Source organism: Salvia splendens, chromosome 14, assembly GCF_004379255.2.
Source record: "Salvia splendens isolate huo1 chromosome 14, SspV2, whole genome shotgun sequence".
In the NCBI taxonomy this organism is placed as follows: Eukaryota; Viridiplantae; Streptophyta; class Magnoliopsida; order Lamiales; family Lamiaceae; genus Salvia; species Salvia splendens.
Window position 1 is genome coordinate 30,856,885 of NC_056045.1, and position 22,052 is coordinate 30,878,936.

At 36.5% G+C, this 22,052-nt stretch overlaps 5 protein-coding genes across 9 annotated transcripts; 2 read left to right on the forward strand and 3 right to left on the reverse strand.

Annotated features, from left to right (window-relative positions):
- Positions 1 to 104: 104 nt before the first annotated feature.
- LOC121763757 (putative late blight resistance protein homolog R1A-10) lies at positions 105 to 6,994 on the reverse strand. Of its 5 annotated transcripts, XR_006042489.1 has the most exons (6): positions 4,251 to 6,994; positions 4,118 to 4,150; positions 2,923 to 3,037; positions 2,561 to 2,598; positions 1,035 to 1,855; positions 105 to 451 (listed from the first exon to the last, which is right to left on the reverse strand). XR_006042489.1 is itself a non-coding variant. In XM_042159834.1 (4 exons), the coding sequence occupies exons 1-4, from the start codon at positions 6,890 to 6,892 to the stop codon at positions 2,587 to 2,589; spliced, it is 2,802 nt and encodes a 933-aa protein (XP_042015768.1). In that variant the 5' UTR covers positions 6,893 to 6,994; the 3' UTR covers positions 2,315 to 2,586. The 5 variants fall into 5 exon arrangements, 3 of the variants coding, with proteins under 3 accessions (XP_042015768.1, XP_042015767.1, XP_042015769.1); XR_006042490.1 differs by lacking the exons at positions 105 to 451; positions 1,035 to 1,855 and having other exon boundaries at positions 2,315 to 2,598; positions 2,923 to 3,657; XM_042159834.1 differs by lacking the exons at positions 105 to 451; positions 1,035 to 1,855 and having other exon boundaries at positions 2,315 to 2,598.
- On the reverse strand, positions 1,213 to 2,043 carry LOC121764541. Its single transcript, XM_042160549.1, has 2 exons — positions 2,039 to 2,043; positions 1,213 to 1,855 (listed from the first exon to the last, which is right to left on the reverse strand). The coding sequence occupies exons 1-2, from the start codon at positions 2,041 to 2,043 to the stop codon at positions 1,213 to 1,215; spliced, it is 648 nt and encodes a 215-aa protein (XP_042016483.1).
- A 470-nt stretch (positions 6,995 to 7,464) lies between the features above and the next one.
- On the forward strand, positions 7,465 to 9,984 carry LOC121765285 (heat shock cognate 70 kDa protein 2-like). Its single transcript, XM_042161369.1, has 2 exons — positions 7,465 to 7,801; positions 8,394 to 9,984. Exons 1-2 carry the CDS (start codon positions 7,588 to 7,590, stop codon positions 9,740 to 9,742), a joined length of 1,563 nt encoding a protein of 520 aa, XP_042017303.1. The 5' UTR covers positions 7,465 to 7,587; the 3' UTR covers positions 9,743 to 9,984.
- A 7,327-nt stretch (positions 9,985 to 17,311) lies between these two features.
- LOC121764542 (dehydration-responsive element-binding protein 2D-like) lies at positions 17,312 to 17,887 on the reverse strand. Its single transcript, XM_042160550.1, has one exon. It carries the CDS (start codon positions 17,885 to 17,887, stop codon positions 17,312 to 17,314), a length of 576 nt encoding a protein of 191 aa, XP_042016484.1.
- A 1,600-nt stretch (positions 17,888 to 19,487) lies between these two features.
- Positions 19,488 to 21,350, forward strand: LOC121765286 (GDSL esterase/lipase At5g33370-like). Its single transcript, XM_042161370.1, has 5 exons — positions 19,488 to 19,779; positions 19,895 to 20,022; positions 20,244 to 20,486; positions 20,600 to 20,852; positions 20,966 to 21,350. The coding sequence occupies exons 1-5, from the start codon at positions 19,533 to 19,535 to the stop codon at positions 21,196 to 21,198; spliced, it is 1,104 nt and encodes a 367-aa protein (XP_042017304.1). The 5' UTR covers positions 19,488 to 19,532; the 3' UTR covers positions 21,199 to 21,350.
- Positions 21,351 to 22,052: the final 702 nt, after the last annotated feature.

Here is a 22,052-nt window from a genome sequence, read left to right on the forward strand (position 1 = left end):
GGGATTTTATGCACTTTTATTTTGTAAGTTAGGTGGAGAGAATAAAGTAAGAGAGAATAAAGTAGAAATAAAAGAGTTTCTATTTTTAGTAATGAGTTATTTTGAATGACACAAACTAAAAAGGAAAATAAGTCATTTTAAATGAGAAGAATGAATATTAGATAATAAAGTGAAGGAATAAGAGAAGGAATATAGTAAACGAAATTAAATGCAATGAATATTGCCTAACGTTGTAGGGCTTACGTTCTCTTATGATTCAACTATTCCTAACTTGCAATATAGACTGAATTCGAAAATTATGGAAGAGAAGAAACAAAAACCTTAGTTGAGGTGCTAGGGTTTGGAAGAAGAACCGTGAATGAGAAAACTACTCCCGACCGCGAATGTCGCCACTTGAAAATACTCCCGTGCACTTGGATCCTTCACCGGCGTCTACCCGCCTCCTTTCCTACTGATCACCAAATTATTTTTAAGATTAGTTTTGGATATAAATAATACTCTCCCTATCCCTTATAATTTGTCAACATTTGACTCGGCACGAGTGTTAAGAAATTTAGTAGAAAATGAGTTGAAAAAGTTAGTAGAATGTAGATCCTACTTTTGTACTCCATTTTAGTTTTATAATAAAATGTGAATAGAAATGAGTTAGTGGAATGTGAGTCCAGTACCAAAAATGATGAAAGTGAAAGGTGACAAATTTGTAACGACGGACGAAAATGGGAATAAGTGACAAATTTTCAGGGACGGAGGGAGTAGTATAATACTCCCTCGGTTCCCTCATAGTTGAGGCGAAACTTTTCAGTACAGTTTCAGAAGGGATGTTGAGTGTGCTAAATAAATAGGGAAAAAAGTAGAGAAAATAAAATAAAAAATGAATATAATAGAGAGAATAAGGTAAAAGAGAGTAAGTATTATTATATATGAAAATGACTCAATTATGAGGGAACTTTCTAAAATGGAAAAATGACTGACCTATAAGGGAAAGGGAACAGAAAGAGTAATATAAACAATTCAATATTTATAATGAACCATACGTGTCAGTGGTTGCGGCTTTTGCGACAGATGATGCTGCTACTGCGGCTATCCCTGCCAACACGAGGCCCCGCCTCGTGTTGATGTTCTCTGCCGCCACCGCCACCTCCTTCTCCAAGTCCATCAAGGCCCTCACCAAAGAAGGAGGTGGTCATGGTCATGGATAATGCCATTGGGAATTTATAGGTAGTGTACAATGAGACATTTTTGGCCTTTGAGATTTTCTTTCAAGTAGTGATCACTTATTTTTTCATTTCCTTCAGTAGGAGTTATTCCACACAGTTGAGCTAGAACGCCTCGTTTAATTTGACTGGTCGGTTGAGGTACTCTGTCTACAGTAACCCATGCGCGACACTCATATTTGCTCTGAATTTCTGCATCTTCATAAATTTGGATTGCAAGAGCGGTCTTTCCAACGCCTGCCATTCCATAAAGCATGTACACACGGCTCATAAGTTGGATTTTGAGTTGGTCTGATAATCCAGTCATCTTCGAGTTGGTTCCATGAAAGCCAATTATTGAGGAAACAGGTTCGTCTTCAGCCATTTTCTCTACTTCACAAATGTACTCCTTTTTCATATCCTTAAGCTTCTGGAGATCAATGGAGACAATCTCAGGAAGAGTTTGAGATTGTGAAGGGATGTGCTGAATGAGAAGAGATTCCAAAGAGTCTTCAAATCTCCAAATAGCAACTTTGATTATTCCATCCAAAGCATTCACCTTCTTCCTGCTCCTGCTTGGACTTGTGCAGTCCAATCTTTCTACAATTATTTCCAATGGAAGCAACTCCTTGTACACGCCTTGTAGAGAGCCACCAACAAGCCTAAAACGAGAACAACGTAGAATATTGTGAATTGTATTCATAAGAGAAAACGCAGCTGTGTCATGAATCTAATTGATGAAACGTTGAAAAGTTTTAATTTTGTTTTATTTTAGACTAGTAGTAGCTGTGTCATGAATCTAATCCAACTTAAGTTACAATTCTTAAATCGACAACCCAAAATACTCCATTAGTCCAAAAAAATAGACTAATTGTAGACTTTGTATAATGCGCAATTAAAGTAATAGAGAGCGGAAAAAGTTTGTTGAAGTAGTATTAGTGAATTGTCGGATCCATATTAATATTAATATTTAATTGTTTAAAATTTTTCATATTTAGAAATTAATAGTATAATTTTGGTGGACGGGCTGAAATGAAAAATTAGTCTATATTTTTTTTTAACAGGGGAGTATAATTTTGATGAATCATTTATTCAAATCAAATAAAAATACCAAAAATCACTTCAGAAATTGTTGATCAAATTCAAACTTTGAGTTACATGTGTATGACTTTGTAGCAGCAGATTCAAAACCTCAAAGAGGTATCCTGCAAATCAAAAGTGGATTACACCAGTTTTAATTACTAAGACTCATGCCTTTTGCTTAATTAATACTGCAGAAAATATCCTCAGCATTAGTGCCAATTTTTCAGTAAGAATTTAAAAGATGACCATGTAAAAAGCTACTACTCAATGTACTCATATAATACCTTCACCATCCTCTTCCTCGTCGTCGTCAGTGTTGGAACTGCAGTAATGAAAAGAAAGAATACAGTTTAAAAGATTAATGTATTGATGTTTTAGTAAAATTATTAGTAAACATAGGCCACATATATATAGTACAAGAGACTAAGCTAGGTTACGTTACATCATCGATGTGGGACAGAATACATATAATATATTAACAGTATATTCATCATCATTCTCTTCCTCATCCTCGACACGTGTATAATAAGTTAATAACCAATGTCCTAGCCTATATCTGCCGATTTTTCAAGTAGAATTTGAAAGATGATCATTGTACAAAGTTACTACTTTCCTGATATCTCCCAAGCATTCACATGAGTAATACCTTCGCCATCCTCTCCCCAGTTGGCATAATTTCAAAATCATTTTCTTTGTCTGTATCTTCACTATCAGTCATATTATCTTCATCATCATTCTCGTCCTCAGTTTCCAAAATAGATCTGCAGTAATGAATTTGAAGAGTGGAAAAGGTTTAAATTGAACAAGAAACCATAATTTATATGTTTTCAGTGGTCACATCTTTTTGGTAAAAGTAAATGAGAGAAAGCTTCCAATACCAAAGGGATATGTATGTTGTCCTTATTCTAAGCCTTGAATGCCAATTTTTATTTAACTCAAAACAGCAGTATATGTATCATGTAATGAAATTACTTTGTTAAATCAAAGATCAAATCATGCATAACACAAAAAAGTAGGGCTGGGAATTCGGTCATCGGTTAGTTGGTTAACCGATGACCAACCGAATCACAACGGTTCTCGGTTAACCGATAACCGACATTCCGAGAATGTCGGTTATTGGTTCGGTTTCGGTTCCAAATGCTAGGCGACGATCGGTTCCTCGGTTAACCGAGAACCAATCGGTTAGAACCGATTAGAACCGCCCAAAACTAATCACGCAGCCCTTCCTTTCCTTTCCTATTCTACTCTCACGGAGCAGCACAGCCTCCTCCACACCACGCAGTCGGCAGCCCTATTTTCCGGCGCTGCTTCCCTACCCACCGGCAGCTACTGCGACGCTCCGCCACGGACCCGCGCCTCCGCCTTCTCTTCACTCAGGATTCTGGCGTTTTTAGTATAATCACCAGTTCACCACCATTTTCAGCATAAATATTTTTTACAAACATATGAAACATTAAGAGCAATTGGTGCAAGTGGTTGTCTGGCCGTATTTCTCACCCATTGGCAAGGGATTGAATCCCAACAGCAACATTTTATTTTTATTTTTAATTCGGTTACATCGGTTAACCGGAACCGAACCTACACGAATTCGGTTAGGAACCGAACCTACACGAATCCATTTCGGTTCCGGTTCTGGTTCTTCATTTTCGGTCAATTGAGGACTCGGTTAACCGATCGGTCGGTTCGGTTAGAGCCGAACCGACCGAATTTTCTGCCCTACGAAAAAAGACTACGTACCACTCACCTTTTCAGCTCAAATAATAAAAATTCGTAATTTATGCAACAACCTAATAATACAACGATTGATTTTGAACATGCGGAAAGAAAACGTGGTGTCTCACCTTTCCAGCTCATATATATAGTCGGCTCCATCCCTGAAAATTGATAGTACATAAATATTGTGAGCCTAATTAGAATTTGAAATCTCACAGTTATCTTGAAATGTATGATTTGATTTGCAGTTGGGGGACTAACCTTTCATAATTGAAAGTTATCGGTTTTTCGTAAAAAGAAGAAGAGGCAGTAACACGAAGCCTAACATCATTAGTTGGTTGCAATTGGCTGGCACACGTCAAAGCTAAAGGATTGCAGTCCTCCAATTCAATCTCTATGATCATTCTTCCAAATTCTGCATACACAGAAGCAGGCCTGTGAATCTCCTTTAGTTTGTAGCAATGTTTTAGGCTCAAGTATTTAAGCCTAAGGAAGCTTAGGTATGCTGGTTTCCATTGAACCAAATCACTTTCTTCAATTAGAAGAAACTCAAGACTCGAAAAGCTATGCCTTTTCGCTTTCCAATGTGAACCACGAAAGGCGTAAGATCGCAATTTGAGCACTTTAAGACTTGGCAAAGAGCCAATGACATCCATGTATTCCCAGGGTAAACCCATGCCTCTCAAATGCAACTTTTTCAAATTACGTGGAAACCTCAATTTCTCGGGAGTCACCGAGAACACCTGACTATGCTTGATCACAGGATTTGTGATACTGAATTTGAGTGTCTCCAAACTGCCAAGCGTTGAAATGCAACCAAAGCAACTCAAGAGGTCATTATGATCATCATAAGGTGTAAGTTCAATGTGTATTCCTAATTTCTTTATGCTAGGAATTCTTCTCGAGAGTTCCAAGAGAGTACAAACGCTAGCATTCACACCTACAAGTGTTGAGAGATTTTTCAAAGAAGCAACATGAGATGGAGCTACAAGGCTCTTTCCCAATATCTCAATGTGCTCCAACTCTTGCATGTCCCATATTTGTATCGGTACATATGATGGAGCTCTACAATATCTAATTTTCTGATGTGGATGGATAATCAAGACTCGAAGATTGAAAAGTTTGGATATAGTTGCAGGGAGATCACCGTTGCAAGTTAAAGCAAGGTACTTAAGTTGGACTAGCGACAAAATTTCTATTGGAAATGTATAGAAACGTTGTGTAAGAGCATCTATTTCCCTTAGCAACATGAAACCAACATCTATAGGGATTGGATATTGGTGGTAAGGACCATAGAAAAGGAGAGAACGTGCAGAGGAAGCACAGTTCAATCTCACTGAGTCTCGAAACTCTTTGATGCCAAATAAAATGTTATTTTCGAGACACAAGCTGCGCTGGCCTTTTAGACCTTTTTCCTCTGCATCAATTAACTTATTTAAGAGAAGATAAAACTTGTTCTTACTAGCTTCTCCTCTACACACATGCCGCCATGAAGAGTGAAGCCAACAAGTTTTAAAATCACTAACAGAAACCTCATGTGAAGATCTAAACACACTCTTCAAGCTGCGTAAAACAAGACTGTAGTAGAAAGCTAGCTCTCTCAAACATTCCCGATCATACCACAACCCCTCAGCAGTCAACATATCAATGATCTTGGAAGGGGGTGTGTGATAATCTTGAGGGAAAACTCCCATAAACATAAAAGGCATTTTCAGATGTTGAGGTAAGTAATTGTAACTTGGGGAAAGTACCTTTGATATTCGATTATATGCATCCGTGAAGACTGAATTTCTCATTTCTGCTACTTCATTCCAGTAGACCGGGTTTCTATTCTGCTCGGATTTTGACAGGATGTCAGCTACGGTAAGTATCAAGAGAGGGAGACCTTCACAAAGCTTGGCAATTTTGGTGGCAGCTTTGTGAAGTTGAGGAGGGCAAATCTCATCGCCAAACACCTTCTCACATAATAGATCCATACTTTCTTCTTCATTCAAAAACCGCACCTCGTGCCAACTTCTATAAAGGAAACCATTCAGCAGTTTTCGATGTCGACCAGTAAGCAAGATATGAACATATCCATTTTTTATGTTCAGAAAGGAATCCTTCCATAAATTCGATGTCTGCCACACATCATCCAACACAATTAGGCATTTCTTGCCATACAATCTTTCTTCCAAGCTGTGATCACTAATTTCTTCACCTCCTTGTGTAATTCCACACAGTTGAGCTAGAATGCCTCGTGCAATTTGGCTCATCGGTTGAGGTACTCTGCCTACTGTAACCCACGCGCGACACTCATATTTGCTCTGAATTTCTGCATCTTCATAAATTTGGATTGCAAGAGCGGTCTTACCGATGCCTGCCGTGCCATAAATAGCGTGCTCGAGCCTCCAGGGGAGATCTCCTCGCAAAAGATTGGCTTTGACTTGTTGGAATTGATCTGATAATCCAATCATCTTCGAGTTGCTTCTATGGAAACCAATTATTGAGGAAATAGGTTGGTCTAGAGGCATATTTTCTACTTCATAAAGGTACTCCTCCTTCATATCCTTGAGCGTATGGATCAAGGAATTTGCATCACTTTCCAGACTCTGCAGATCAATGGAGACTATCTCTGGAAGAATTTCAGATTGAGAAGGAATGTGTTGAATGAGGAGAGATTCCAATGAGTCTTCAAATCTCCAAATTGCGTCTTTGATTCTTCCATCCAAAGCATTCACCTTCTTCCTGCTCCTGCTTGGACTTGTGCCGTCCAATTTTTCCAGAATTTGTTGCAGTGGATCCAACTCGTTGTGCACGACATCTATGATTTGTTGAGAGCCACCAACAAGGCTAAAACGAGAACAAGAGAGAATATTGTCAATTGTATTCCGAAGAGAAAGAACACCGCCAAAAGCTGTCATTTCTACAGATTTGAGAGTTTCTGGTGGTGGATGGAACAATTAAAGTCGCTTGTGGTGGTGGATTGGTGGCGCAAGGAAGAAGGTGGTAAGATATAATGTGAATTTGACTATAATTGTTCAGTCCAATTTGTGCAGCTCAGAAAAAAAATTGTGTATTATTGACTATGGAATATTTTATTATAAGTGAAATTTCGGAATAAGAGATAAATTTCGATGAAGTTTTGAAATTTGAGATTAAATTCGCTGGCTTTTCAAAATATGGGATTGAGGCGTACGAATTTTTCGAAATAAGGGTTTTTTCATTTTTCCTTAAAATCTTCAACCCCCGAACAGTGAAGCTAGAGAGAAATTGGGGTTTCAGAATTAGGGATTCAAATTATCAGAGATATGTTAAAATTGAGGTTTTAAATCTTGGGATAGTTTAGTCCATTCATATATTTTTTATGAAATTAATAAGAAAAAGAAGAAGAAAAAAGAGGACAAATGTAAAAATCCTTATTTCGAAAAATTTGGGCGCCTCGATTCTATATTTGAAAGGTTCGCAAATTAAATCCTAAATTTTGAAATGTTCGCAAATTAATCCCTTATTCCGAAATTTCTCAAATTATAATTGGTGAGGCGAAAAAAGTCTCTCTCAGTTGAAATCTAATTCCGCTTTAAACCTTATAGCCGAATTAGATCTGTAAACTGCAACAATGGCCGGAAAAAGAGAGTGGCAGGCCATCGGAATCGATCTCGGCACCACCTATTCCTGCGTCGGTGTGTGGCAGCACGACCGTGTCGAAATCATCCCCAATGAACAGGGAAACCCAATCACGCCGTCTTATGTCGCCTTCACTCATTCCGGCCGTCTCACCGGTGATGCCGCAAAGAATCAGGCCGCCGTGAATCCGATCAACACGGTTTTCGGTACGGAATTTTTTCTAATTTGATTAACTCAATTTATCTGCTAGATCTGCATTTGATTGTTGTTGAGCTGATTTATTGTTTCTGGTTGGATTTGGAGTGGTTTTGGATTGGGTATAATAATTTAGGGATTTAGTTCGTCAATCTGTTTGTTTGCTTACTGCATTGCACTTAAAACTCATAAGAAGAACAATCCTCGGAAGGGGCCTATAGTTGGTACATTTCTAAATTCTTTATTTTCCGAGATGTCTAGCACTTCCGAAGCAAAGCTGTACAGAGTTGGAATGTGTTATTGCTAGTGTGATAGTTAGTCATTGACATCTCTCGAATTAGAGAATAGAGTCACATAATAAAGATATTCTGTACAGAATTGAGCTTAGCTACTTATTCTTCTGTTCACGGCTGAGAAATAACCGTTCTAACCGATTCCTGTTGACGTGGCACTGATATCCGTTTCAGGTAGTAAGAGGAACCGCGTTTTCACCATCGCGCTTCCTCTTTTGTTTGTTCTGCCTAGCTTTTCCTTCTTATTTTCTTCGTTCAGCCTTTTTTACGTGAGTGGAAGATAGATCACTCTCTTTTTATTATCTCCCAGATGCAAAGAGGTTGATTGGAAGGCTGTTTAGTGATTCATGTGTTCAGAGCGACATGAAGTTGTGGCCATTTAAGGTTTTCTCTGGACCTAATGACAAGCCGATGATCAGTGTTAACTACAAGGGCGAGGAGAAGCACTTTGCAGCTGAGGAGATTTCATCCATGGTTTTGATAAAAATGAGGGAGATTGCCGAGGCGTACCTTGGTTCACCAGTGAGGAATGCTGTCATCACTGTTCCAGCTTACTTCAACGATTCCCAGCGTCAATCCACCAAGGATGCCGGGTTCATTGCTGGCCTCAATGTGATGCGTATCATCAAAGAGCCTACTGCTGCTGCTATTGCTTATGGTCTTGACAAGACGACGAGCGTTGTTCCGAAGAGCGTGTTAATCTTTGATCTTGGAGGTGGTACTTTTGATGTCTCTCTGCTCGTGTTAGAGGAGGGTGTCTTTGAGGTGAGTGCAACCGCTGGTGACACTCACCTCGGTGGTGAGGACTTCAACAATCGAATGATTGATCACTTCGTTCACGAGTTGAAGATGAAGAACAAGGACATCAGAGATAACCCAAAGGCTCTGAGAAGGTTGAGGACAGCCTGTGAGAGGGCGAAGAGGACTCTTTCGTTCGTTGCTGAAACCACCATTGAGATTGACTGTCTCTATGACGGAATCGATTTCTATGCTCCCATCACCCGTGCTTGGTTCGAGGAACTAAACATGGACCTCTTCCGGAAGTGTATGGATCCGGTGGAGAAGTGCCTGAGGGATGCCAAGATTGACAAGAGCTCTGTGCATGAAGTCGTCCTTGTCGGAGGATCCACGAGAATCCCCAAAGTTCAGCAGTTGTTGCAGGAGTTCTTCAACGGGAAGGAGCTCTGCAAGAGCATCAACCCGGTTGAGGCAGTTGCGTATGGTGCTGCTGTCCAAGCTGCGATTTTGAGTGGTGAGGGTGGTGAGAAGGTTCAAGAACTACTGCTTCTTGATTCCACTCCTATCTCTCTTGGTTTGAAAATTGCTGGAGGTGTGATGACTGTTTTGATCCCAAGGAACACCGCTATTCCCACGAAGAAGGAACAGGTGTTCTCGACTTACTCAGAGAACCAGGCTAGTATGTTGATTCAGGTCTACGAAGGTGAGAGAACGAGGGCAAGGGAGAACAACTTGCTTGGAAAGTTTAAGCTCTCCGGGATCCCTCCTGCTCCGAAGGGGGTTCCTCAGATCACTGTCTGCTTTGACATTGATGCCAATGGTATCTTAAATGTCTCTGCTACGGACCAGAGTACCGGCCGGAAAAACAGGGTCACCATCACCAAGTCCAGAAACAAGAGTGTACTCTCCAAAGCACAATAAGAAGGTCGAGGCTAAGAAGTGAGCCTACAACATGACGAACACCGTGAAGGATGAGAAGATCGCCTTAAAGCTCCTGCTACTAATAAGATCAATGGAGACTATCTCTGTAAGAGTTTCAAATTTGATAGTCATCGGTTTCTCATAAAAAGTAGAAGAGGCAATGCCATCAAGCCTCACACCTTTATCTGGTTGAAATTGGCTGACACAAATCAAAGCTAAAGGATTGCAGTCTACTAATTCAATCTCTATGATCTTATATCCATTTTCGTACATCCAAGTAGGTCTCTTATACGAGTACGGAATATGAGGCTTGGGGATCTCTTCCGGTCTGTAGCAATGCTTCATGCTTCTAGATCCTCGTTTACATTGCACCAAATCACTTTCTTCAATTAGAAGAAACTGAAGCCTCGGAAAACTTCTCCTTTGTGTTTTCCAATGTGAACCTTGAAAGGCATAGAAACGCAATTTGAGCACTTCAAGCCTTGGCAAAGAGCCAAGGACATCCATGTATTTCCAGGGAAAACCGATGCCACTCAGGTGTAACTTTTTCAAATAACGTGGCAACCTCAATGACCATGGAGCCTTCGGGAAGACATGACCACGGAATTTGTGATACTGACTTTGAGTGTCTCCAAACTTTCAACTTTCAAGTGTTGAAACACAACCAAAGCAACTCAAAATGTCGTTATGGTCATCATCAGGCATCAGCTCAATCTGTATTCCTAATTTTTTTATGTAAGGAATTCTATTGACGAGGTCCAAGATAGTATAAATGCTAGCATTAACACCTACAAGTGTTGAGAGATTCCACAAAGAAGCAACATCAGATGGAGCTACAAGGCTCTTTCCTAATATCTCAATGTGCTCTTACCCTTGCATGTCCCATACTTGTATTGGTACAATACGTACAATGTTCATATGTGGATGGATAATTAAGACTCGGAGGTTGAAAGGTTTTGATATAGTTGAAGGGAGTTCTTTGTTACAAGTTAGAGCAAGGTACTTTAAATGGACTAGTGTCAAAATTTCTATTGGAAAAGTGTAGAAACGTTGTGTAAGAGCATCTGTTTTCCCTTAGCAATCTGAAACCGACATCTATAGGGATTGGATATTGGTGGTAAGGATCATAGAGAAGGAGGGAACGGGTATAGAATGCACAGTTCAATCTCACTGAGTCGCAAAACTCTTTGATGCCAAATAAAATGTTGTTTTCGATACACAAGCCGCGTTGGCCTTTTAGACCTTCTTCTGCATCATTCAACTTATTTAGGAGATGATAAAATTTGTTCTTACTAGCTTTTCCCTACACACATGCCTCCACGAAGAATGAAGCCAACAAGTTTTATACTCGTTAGCATTGAAGTCTTTATAAGAAGAATGAAGCTGAGAATTTTTATGCACACTGATAGTGCTCTACCAATCGATAGGGAAGATAAACCCTATCACACACTCTTCAATCTGCATAAAACAAGACTGTAGTTGATAGCTAGCTCTCTCAAATATTCCCAATTGATGAGGAAATAGGTTCGTCTAGAGGCATATTCTCTACTTCATAAATGAACTCCTTCTTCATATCGTTGAGCGTCTCGATCAATGAATGAGCATGATTCTGCAGACTATGCAGATCAATGAAGATTATCTTTGGAAGAGTTTGAGAATGTGAAGGAATGTGATGAGTGAGAAGGGATTCCAATGAGTCTTCAAATCTCCATATTGCATCTTTGATTCTTCCATCCAAAGCATTCACTTTTTTCATGCTCCTGCTTGGACTTGTGTGATTCACTTTTCAAACCACAAATATGAGAAGAATAGAGAAACTGATATATGATCATGATTCTCATCTTTGATAGTGGAAATTGGAGAATATGGTTATGGTGGAAACATCTTATCCTAGAAGTTTAAACAAAAAAAAAATAAACTTTTTGCCTGTAAAATAAAGTCTCATTTGATTCGGCGAGTTTCAAAAAAAGTGAAATAATGTGAGACCTAATATGAAATTCACAATGTTTGATATGATAACGTCCTAAAATGATAAAAATGAGACTTTTATTTGTGAGTAATGAAATGTCGTTTTTGTATGAGCAAATTAGTCAGATAAGATATGTTCTTTATTCTCTCTAAAATTTGAGAGCATATAGTTGGAAGACTAAAGTGAAATATGCAAATTCGGACAAGAGGATAAGATAGTTTTGCACTATTCCAACTCCTCCCATAATGTTAAATGGGCTTGGGCCTAATAATAAGTAAGTAGTACTATATTGTTTACACATATGGGTTAAGGCCCATAACTTCGGATAATCATTGCTTTTATTTATAGCTGAGTCATCTACATTCACTAGTTCGAACTTTCCATTTATTAGGAGACAATATTTTACCAATGAAGTTGTGATTCGTCGTTAAGATTGGACATTCTTGTGCATTCAAGGCATAGCATTTTCTTTAGAAATAAAATCGAACATTTTCTATCGAAAGAAACTTGTCCAATAACCTAAAAATTGTGGTAGTACAATCAATACTTTCATAATCGAAAAGCGATAAACAAATGTTAATAAATTAGTAGCAACATTTAATAGCTATAGAATTCATAAAAATATACGTATGTGTTATTCATTTTTCAATATTGAATATATAGTACTTCATCCGTCCCATAGTAGATGTCACATTTGGGAGATGGTACGGAATTTTAGGAGATGTTATTTTTTGTGTTCAGTGGTGAGAGAAAATATAATTTTATAATTGTTGTGAGAGAGAACTTTTTCTAAAATAGGAATTGTGACATCTTTTGTGGGACAAACTAAAAAGAAAAATGTGACATCTACTATGGGACGGAGGGAGTATATAATTGATAATATGGTAGATCAATTCAAATTAATTGGATGAGTTAATCTAATTAGATAATACTACTAAAATTGAGTAATTAAGTAAGATTTAAATTCCAAGGCAAAGTGGTCATCATCATATCATTAACGAATGTTATGTAGATGAGTAGATACTGAAACTTTCAATTCAAACACAAAGTAAGCAAAAAAAAAAATGGCAATATCCATTCTTAAATTCATGTAACAATCCGACTATACAACCATTGATTTTGAACATGTGGATAGAAAAGGTAGCGTCTCAATACCTGAAAATACATAAATGTTCAGAGATTATAATAACCTAAAACACCCATAAACAGAAAAAGGCATTTTAAGACACTGTGGTAAGTAATTGTAACTTGGGAAAAGGCATTCTCACATAGTAGATCCATACTCTCTTCTTCGTTCAAAAACCGCACCTCATTGCATTCACCAAAGGGAATAACGTTAATCCTTTTTTTATGTCGACAAGTAACCAAGACTTGAACACAACCACTTTCTACACATGTCATATGAAAAGAATGGAGAAAAAGGATATTTGGTGGTGGAAAACAATTGACTGGATTTGGATACAATCACTTTTGTTTACGCATTTCATCGAACCTCACGATGAATTAATTTTGGCATTTTTCGGGTAACCGAAATTTATATTGTCTACTCCCGCTTTGTTATTAGTTCGTTTTATTCTCTATATTTTAACCTTTACCTATTACGCCTTTAATTATCATTTACCCCTTTTGATCTGAAATATTAATTAAAAATATTTTTATTTTTTCATTCCAAATATATGGTAGTACCACCCAATTATTTCATTTTAAGGCCCATTAGCTTAGGATTACCATTGCTATTTTATGGAGTACCTTTTTATTCACAAACGCACATTTGTTCATGTTATTTGGAAACCATATTGGGTTAGGCTTCCATGATGGCAAGTTTTGGGCTATTTTCATTTACAAGTAACAAATTTATGGGCAAACTGCAAAATTTTCATGAAGTTCAGTTGCACAAATTAAAAATGACTAGTACTATAAAATTTTGCTAATATTAGATTTAGAAATACCTTATGGTAAAACATTCTAGTTATTACGTGTAATATATTGTTCATATTTTCAATTAAACAATGTCACTTCTTTACGGATTGATAATATTGTTTGATTAATTGTAGTGATGTCTTTTTATGTTTTTTCTCAGCTATTATATCGGATATAATTACGTCAAAAGCAGTTAAGAACAAATTCAATTTTTTTTATAATTGTTTAATTGATTTTTAAAGTTGCAAGGCTACCATAATTTAACTAAATTTCATAATTTTTTTGACAGTGTACCATACTAAATTTGTGTTCATAAAATAACTTGAACCTTGTACGTCTCGTAAGAGAATAATCTTATCAATTGAGATGCGATTTTTAGTTAAAACTGGACGTTATCTTGCACACTCAAAGCACAGATTAGTCAGAAGATATATTCCATTAAATTTGAATTAGTAAATTTTCTTTTATTTATTTATTTATTTATTTACTATTTAACATTGTTTGGTACTATCATCTTTTTTATCGATCTAGGCGACAATCAAATATGCCTCTAATTAGTGAGATGTTGACACGAAATAGCAATGAGAAAATTGGCAAAATGGGGTTAATCATAAAATATTTGAAGTTTATGCACCCATACTATTTATAGAAAAGATTGACTGCAAATGGTGTTATTTTGACCAAATTGTAAGCTTAAAGGTAAAGAAATTGGACATTTTTCTTGAATGTTGTGCGTGTTATAAAATGGGGGTTTCAGTGAAATTGCCACGTTGTTCTTAGTTAAGACTTGGCAAATTATAAAGACACACACGAGCTCTTGTCAAAAGTTAATATTATCCACAAAAATTGAACATTATCCATCTTCCACATTGCGTATGTAGTCATATTTTTAGTATCTTATCTTATTAATATATGTACATATTTATATTACGAATTTAATAGTAAGGCAAATGTAGGTACCGGCGGAGCCAATTAAGGACAGGGGGATGGTGGTACCCAAAATTCTGTAATTATTGTTATTTGAGAGTAATTAATGTCAAAGCTATCACAATGGTCCAATGGTGTTGCACTCCTTTCTCATTGCTTAGATCACGTGTTCGATTCTATTTGGACTTATTTCATGTAAAAAATTATTGCACCCAAATCAAAAGTTTTGGATCCGCCGCTAATGTAGTATCTCCCAATATATTGGATGATGTACCTGTACAATAGTGTACATTCAAGGTCTAAATACAAATATTCATATAAGGAAATAATTAAATTGATCGTATAGAAAACAAATAGTAATAATAATTCAAGCTCACCCGAAAGCACCTAGTAATAATAATTTATATATTTCATATAATTCGGAAATAATTATTAATTAATTGATTTAATTTTAAATATTCATTAGTGTATTATTGATATCATTAAATGTACTATTCCATCTGTTCCATAATAAATGTTACGCTTTTCATTTTAGTTTATTGTTTCACAAAAGATATTATATTTCCTTTTATTTTTTTGGAAAAATTATTTCTCACATTAATATAAATATACCTATTTTCGCTATTCACCTAAGTCCTAACACACAAACAACATCTCTTAAAAATCTTGTGTCATTCTTAAGGATGTCATTTATTATGGGACAGATGGAGTATAATTTATTTTAGTGTAAATATAATTTAGACCTCATTATACTTCAGCCACTTTATAAAAAATGTCATGAATTTAAAAAAGTATTTGGAGTTTGGACAATCTCAAACTGATAACTTTGTACTATATAAGTTGTTTGCCTCCCAAATCCATGGCATAGCTCGCAAAATATGTGTACAATTTAAAGTTAATGGAATGACATAACGTTGTAATATAGGAGTATAAAATAAAATTTATCGATATATTGTGCATTTTCCGAAGCATGAAAACTGATTGGACCAAAAAGATTGATGTCAGTTTACAAAACAATTTATGTGATACAATAATATATAACATCCCATAAATGATGATGATACTGTATTACAATTGTCATGGCTTTAGGTAGTACACACCGCAAAGCTACAAGAAGCCTAATACCAATATATGCCTTTGGGTAATTACACGTGGCATAGACACAAGAAGCCACTTACACTTGCATGGCTAATTCATTTTAACAAGGATTAATTCATAATGCAAAACTTTGATTTAATCTTCTATATATGTACAATACTACTATATGATTACTAAAGAAATTTTGTCGTGATTCACACATAATGTTAATTTTTTGGGATGTTGAAAATATTATTATTTTTATGAATTGGAACGTTGTAATTCCGGCTGTTACGTAGTGGTATATATCTTGACAAATGATGTTTCGTCATTAACTCTTCCCCCAAAGTCCCAAAACCCATCCTCTCCAACTAACTTAGCCTTTAAGTTGAAACAAACTCCAATAGATGAGCAAAGGGAGGCTCTTTCTTACACGTCCCCTCCCACCTCAATACCAATTAATTTGAAAATTTGTCGACTAACAAATTTAATTAGAAAATCATTAATCATTATTTTAAATATATGCTTAAGGTATTAGCATAACTACCATTATGTTTGCATAAGTTTGTGGATTCCATAAGTGTTTGATAAGTAAAATGCGAAATCTAACTCAAGCTTAAATGTTTGCATAAGTCCGTGACTTTTAAAGTGTTTGATAAGTAAAATGTGGTACCATAATTTGTTTAGTCTATAAATTTCACATCAATTATAAAATTAGAGTTTGTTAAAATCGATCTCTTTTACCACTAATATCTCGGCAATTACAAACATATATATCAGTTTGTTAAAATCGATCTCTTTTACCACTAATATCTCGGCAATTACAAACATATCTATCACGAATGATTCTTTATCAGACCATCTTTTTGTGAGGCATCAGTCCAAATCGTTTGTCGTTTGAACTTTTATATTTGAACTTCTAATAAAATCAAACAAGATAACTCATTCTAAAAGACTATCTTCTATAAAGAGATATCTCATTTTATCTTTAAACACTATAAATTAGTTACTCTTCACAACCAATTTGGATATTAGAGTCCGATAACAAATTTACGTAAGCATCAACTTCCAAACATATTATTAAACTAACCTCTATTTCAATATGTATCCATAAGTCATAAATAACAAGTAATTATCCTATCAAATATTGCTGAAGTAGTGTCTATTATCTCGGCACTGAGGTATATCAAATGATATACATATAAATACTCGACATATAACTCAGAAGATATCTTCATAGTAGATAAACATCGTCTTGGCTATATGTATAGTCGTCACACACTTCAATACAAACAATTTGCTACATCCAAAATAAGCTAACAAAGTAGTAGTACTACTAGATTCCTTATACTCCTACTAAAACACATTAGTACTTCGAAATATGAAAAACAGCCCAACACAATAAATAATAATAAAATTAACCCTTCCACATTAATTAACTCAAACCACAACAAAACATATTTCCCAAAACCCTAATTTAGTTGGGGAAAAAAGGGAAGTACAACTTCTTCATATACTTAAATCCCAAATAGTATATTCTAATTATACTAATCTAAAAAACTTGAACATCTCATGAAAAAAACTTAAGCCTTCCCTAAAAAACCTTTGATTAATAATTCCCAACACACACACACATAAACCCTAGTAAAGGATTAATTAGATGTTTCTATCTAGAACTAGAAAGTCCATGGAACTCGAGAATCCCCCATAAAATCATATGTACTAAAACTCTCCGGCGAAAATTCCGGCCAGTTCACACCCTGCAGCTTCTCATCCAGCAGCGTCGGCGCCACTGGAATATCCCACATGCCCCGCGCCTCGTCCACCACCGAACTCTCGCTTCGATAGTAGTCTTCGTAATACTCCGGCACCACCGAGTCGCCGCCGGAGGGAGATCCCGCCGCCGAAATCTTCGCCGGCCGGTCGCCGGAGTCGGTGGCGGGGAGGTTGAGCTTGGCCGCGGCGCCGTAGAGGCGTCTGGCGGCGTCGTCGTAGGCGTGGGCGGCCTCGAGGGAGGTGTTGAAGGTGCCGAGCCAGACGCGGGCGCCGCGGTTGGGCTCGCGGATCTCGGCCACCCATTTGCCCCACGTGCGCTGCCGGACGCCGCGGTAGGTGCAGAGGGCGTTCTCGGGGCCGCCCTTGCCGCGCATGCAGCCCTTCCGGGAGCGGCGGACGGCGGCGGATTTCTTCTCCGGCGGGGGTTGCTTCGGGAGCTGGGGGAGGGGTCGCTTTGCGGCGGCGAAGGAGTCCATTTGGTTGTTGAGAGATGAAAAGGGGAAGAGTGTAGAGAGAGTTGTAAATTGTGTGTTGTGTATTTATTGATCTCATATTATAGTACTATGCTAAAAGAAAATTGTAATTAATTACATGAAATTATAAAAATCTCGTTACTATGAACTTGGACATTAGATTTTTAACTCAAATATTTACCATATACTATAACCGTTAGGGGGATGGAGTGGCCATCTTACATCCCTCAAACCTCGGGCCAAATTTTAAGAAGACGATAATAAACGACTTTGTTTCGGGAATTGTTTTTGAAAGTATGATGTTATTAACCCTCATTGTTAAATTCTCTAAATTATGTTCTACGTCGACTGACGAAGATTCTATCTAATTTATATAAAAGGCCTTTTAAGGGAAGGGTTATCCACATTTATATAAGTGAAGATTCGTTAATGAAAATGATTAATAGTCTGAAGTGAGCGAATAAGAGAAAAAAAAAGTTTTTTACTTATTAATTAGTGAAATTGTAATTTATATTTTATAGCATAAATTTGTTAAAGAGTTATAAAACGATGTCGTTTAACTTTCACAAAAAAACGGTCTTGTTATTTTGGGCCGACCCAGGCCACGCATCTATTAAGGCCCGATAAGAAATAAAATTATGGCTGTGAGAAAGTGGCGAGTGAGCTTTCGTGGTTAATTATTGGTTGAGTGGTCATTACTTAGCCCATTTTTCCATGAACTAAGATAGTGGGCTTCAATTTCAGCCCATTTATTTCAAGGTCTGAAAATGTGGCTTTAATTATTGAATTAAATTGTCCGACAAAGTGGATAATTATTAAATTCGTGTAGATTGAGTATCAACAGATTTCTTTGACCAATAAGTCAGGAAAATTTTCATTTCTTTTGTTGAGAAAACCAGATATCAAAAACTTATCAGGAAATTGCAAATTTATGAAAATTTATTTGTGTCAATTAATTGATTTTTAAAATTTATTTAAAAAAGGGGAACCATCAATTTCGATTTTTCTATTATTATTTTGTAGTAATTTGATTTCTAATTATTGTAGTATAACCTTTTCATGTGTTAAACAGTAAAATATATTCCCATTTTACAGAGGAAATAATTAAATAGCAGAGCAAGTTTGCAATAAGCTACATGGAAATTAAATGGTTGAGAGTAGCTGTTTATGACAGTTGCACTGCTCAATATTAAGAATTAAGTACTGTACTAGTACTTTAGCAATATCCCATTCACTAATTTATAGTAGTATATTACTACTATAAACAAAATCTTTTTAATTAACTTAAATATAAAATTTCCTAGTTGGAATGTACAAATAGCAGAAATATGTCTAATTAAAGATTGATAAAAAGTAATTATATAATATATGTGAGTCATTATAACCTAGCTAGCCAGCCTGAAATTTGACCACAATGCACCAAATTATTGAACCCTATAGCTACACATCAACCCCCAGTTCTGTTTCTTGATTTTCTCTAGTGTTTTATACACAATTTTTGGTAAAAAAAAATACTTGCCTCTAACCTATAATTGTACATTTACATGCTTATATATATGTAGTCCAATCAATGTGTTGAACACAATATCATAAAATAGTCATATAGAAATAGTAACCAAGTTTTTGGTACTTACATCTATAGTGAAAAATGAAAAAGTTAGCTCACATGTTAGGTTATCTATCGATCTTTTGGTTTGTTTTTATAACAAAAGTTTCAACGATTCAAGCCGAATCCAAAGCGTTCTTCGTGTTCGGAGACTCATTGGTGGACAATGGCAACAACAACTACTTGGCCACCACTGCTAGGGCTGATTCGCCTCCATATGGGATCGACTACCCATCCCACCGCCCCACTGGGCGTTTCTCCAATGGCCTCAACATCCCTGATATAATTAGTATGTTGTGATATCAATTATGTTATTATATACTTTGTTGCTTATAAATAAAAGTTTAGAGAACAATTTTACCTATTTCTTACTAATCATTTTTTTGAATTGTGATTAATATTAGGTGAAAAAATGGGTTGGGAACCTACATTGCCATACTTGAGTCCAGAGCTTAGAGGAAAAAATCTAGCAATTGGTGCCAACTTTGCTTCTGCTGGTGTTGGAGTGCTTAATGATACTGGATATCAATTTGTAAGTTATTCCAATCCTTTTATTGGATAATTAAGTTTTTTCAAATTTTAATTAGGAGTATATAATAACTAATTTTTTGTGATTTATTCTTTATACTATTATGGCTTGATTGGTTTTTTAGTAGCTCAAATATTAACCATATAAAATGATTCTTTTTTTCTAGAACTAATCATATTTTCCCTTCTGAAATATTTAAAAGGTTAAATTTTTCAATATTGCAGGCAAATATAATTAGGATATACCAACAGCTTGATTATTTTGAAGAATACCAGGAAAGACTAAAGGGGCAAATTGGCAAAGAAAAAGCCCGCAAACGTGTGAAAGAATCACTTGTTCTCATTACTTTGGGAGGAAATGATTTTGTCAATAACTATTATTTGGTCCCATATTCTGTAAGATCACAACAATACTCCCTCCAAAAATATGTACCATTTGTCATCTCTGAATACAAAAAGGTTTTGCAGGTAAGAATCTAATTTGATAACTTTGAGACAATTTTTATTTATATAAAAAAATCAATTAATATCCAACATATATTATGTCATGTGAACATTTGTATCATTAACGAACGTTGCAGAGACTCTACAAACTCGGACCCCGCCGGGTTCTAGTGACCGGGACGGGGCCATTGGGGTGCGTGCCAGCAGAGCTGGCACAGCATAGCCGGAGAGGCGAATGCGCACAAGAATTGATGAAGGCTGCATCACTCTTCAACCCTCAACTTGTTAAAATGCTTACAAAGCTCAACAATGAGTTTGGTAAAGATGTATTCATTGCAGCCAACACTAATCAAATGCATATGGATTTCATCACCAATCCTAAACAATTTGGTATGTACCTTGCTTTTTCAATCTCTAAATCTTTTTGTTAATACTTATATTCATAATCTATAATGACCAACTTTATACTTACATTTTCTATCCAATTAATATTATCTGAACAGGATTTAGGACCTCAAAGGAAGCTTGTTGTGGACAGGGCCCGTATAACGGGCTGGGCCTTTGCACGCCGTTGTCGAATTTGTGTTCAAATAGAGATGAATATGTTTTTTGGGATCCATTTCATCCAACTGAAAGGGCCAATCGATTGATAGTCCAACAAATCTTGGAGGGATCACAAAAATATGTTTATCCAATGAATCTTAGTGCGATTATGGCTATGGACTCAAGGGCTTGAGGCCCATTTCAACAAGCTTACTATACTTGGGCCTAAGTTCAGCCCGAATGATAGTAATATTTGCAAGATTTGTGTTGTGTTTTTCATTAATGTACCTCTATTTGATTGATGTTGTATGTCTATTTCTAAATTCGATTGTTGTATTTGAAATATTTCTTTCTCTTATTGGTCCAATGTTCACCAATGGATAACGGATTCCACTTGATTGAAGTGTTGGCAAAATAGAGTAATTGTGTAATCGACAAACGAAAGAACATAAAGAAGACACAGAATTTACGTGATTCGCCAATTGGCTACATCCACGGACAAGAACGGAGAACAAATTGTATTATGACTGTTGTTACAAATTTAAGATCACGATCACAGAATTATGTGCTCTACTCACATATAAATAGGCACACATGAGATCCTATTCCAATTAGGAAACATAATCCTATCCCAATTAGGAGACAAATTCAAGCCATACTAAGATGAAGCTTTTCCAAATGCATCTCTCTTTCTCTTTCTCTCTCTTTTGCACACAAGATCGATGTATGACCGAATTAATTAGATTAGTTGTGAATTTATTGAATGCAAATGATTTGCTGCCTAAGCGCATCTCCAGTAATCGGCGTCAGACCGGCGACGCCGATTTTTCGCCGACGCCGGTCTGACGCCGAACCATTGGGCGTCGGCGAAATCGGTGTCGGCTAAATAGGCGTCACAATCGGCGTGCCCACGCCGACGGCATCCGATTTTATTTTTATTTTTTTTTAATTTTTCGACTGCTTTTTAATGGAGAATGGAAGTGGAAATGTGGAGAAGAAGGAGTTGACCGAGAGGGAGAAGAAGGAGTTGACCGAGAATGGAAGGAT

Bases quoted from the DNA above. Each gene is read 5' to 3' on its own strand.
- LOC121763757 (XM_042159833.1), bottom strand. From the start codon at position 6,892: ATGACAGCTTTTGGCGGTGTTCTTTCTCTTCGGAATACAATTGACAAT. The intron at 4,151-4,250 runs GTTAGTCCCCCA...ATCAATTTTCAG, and splicing joins ATAACTTTCAATTATGAAAG to GGATGGAGCCGACTATATAT. The intron at 3,038-4,117 runs GTGAGACACCAC...TCATTACTGCAG, and splicing joins TATATATATGAGCTGGAAAG to ATCTATTTTGGAAACTGAGG.
- LOC121765285 (XM_042161369.1), top strand. From the start codon at position 7,588: ATGGCCGGAAAAAGAGAGTGGCAGGCCATCGGAATCGATCTCGGCACC. The intron at 7,802-8,393 runs GTACGGAATTTT...ATTATCTCCCAG, and splicing joins TCCGATCAACACGGTTTTCG to ATGCAAAGAGGTTGATTGGA.
- LOC121764542 (XM_042160550.1), bottom strand. From the start codon at position 17,887: ATGGACTCCTTCGCCGCCGCAAAGCGACCCCTCCCCCAGCTCCCGAAG.
- LOC121765286 (XM_042161370.1), top strand. From the start codon at position 19,533: ATGAAAAAGTTAGCTCACATGTTAGGTTATCTATCGATCTTTTGGTTT. The intron at 20,487-20,599 runs GTAAGAATCTAA...CGAACGTTGCAG, and splicing joins AATACAAAAAGGTTTTGCAG to AGACTCTACAAACTCGGACC. The intron at 20,853-20,965 runs GTATGTACCTTG...TTATCTGAACAG, and splicing joins CACCAATCCTAAACAATTTG to GATTTAGGACCTCAAAGGAA.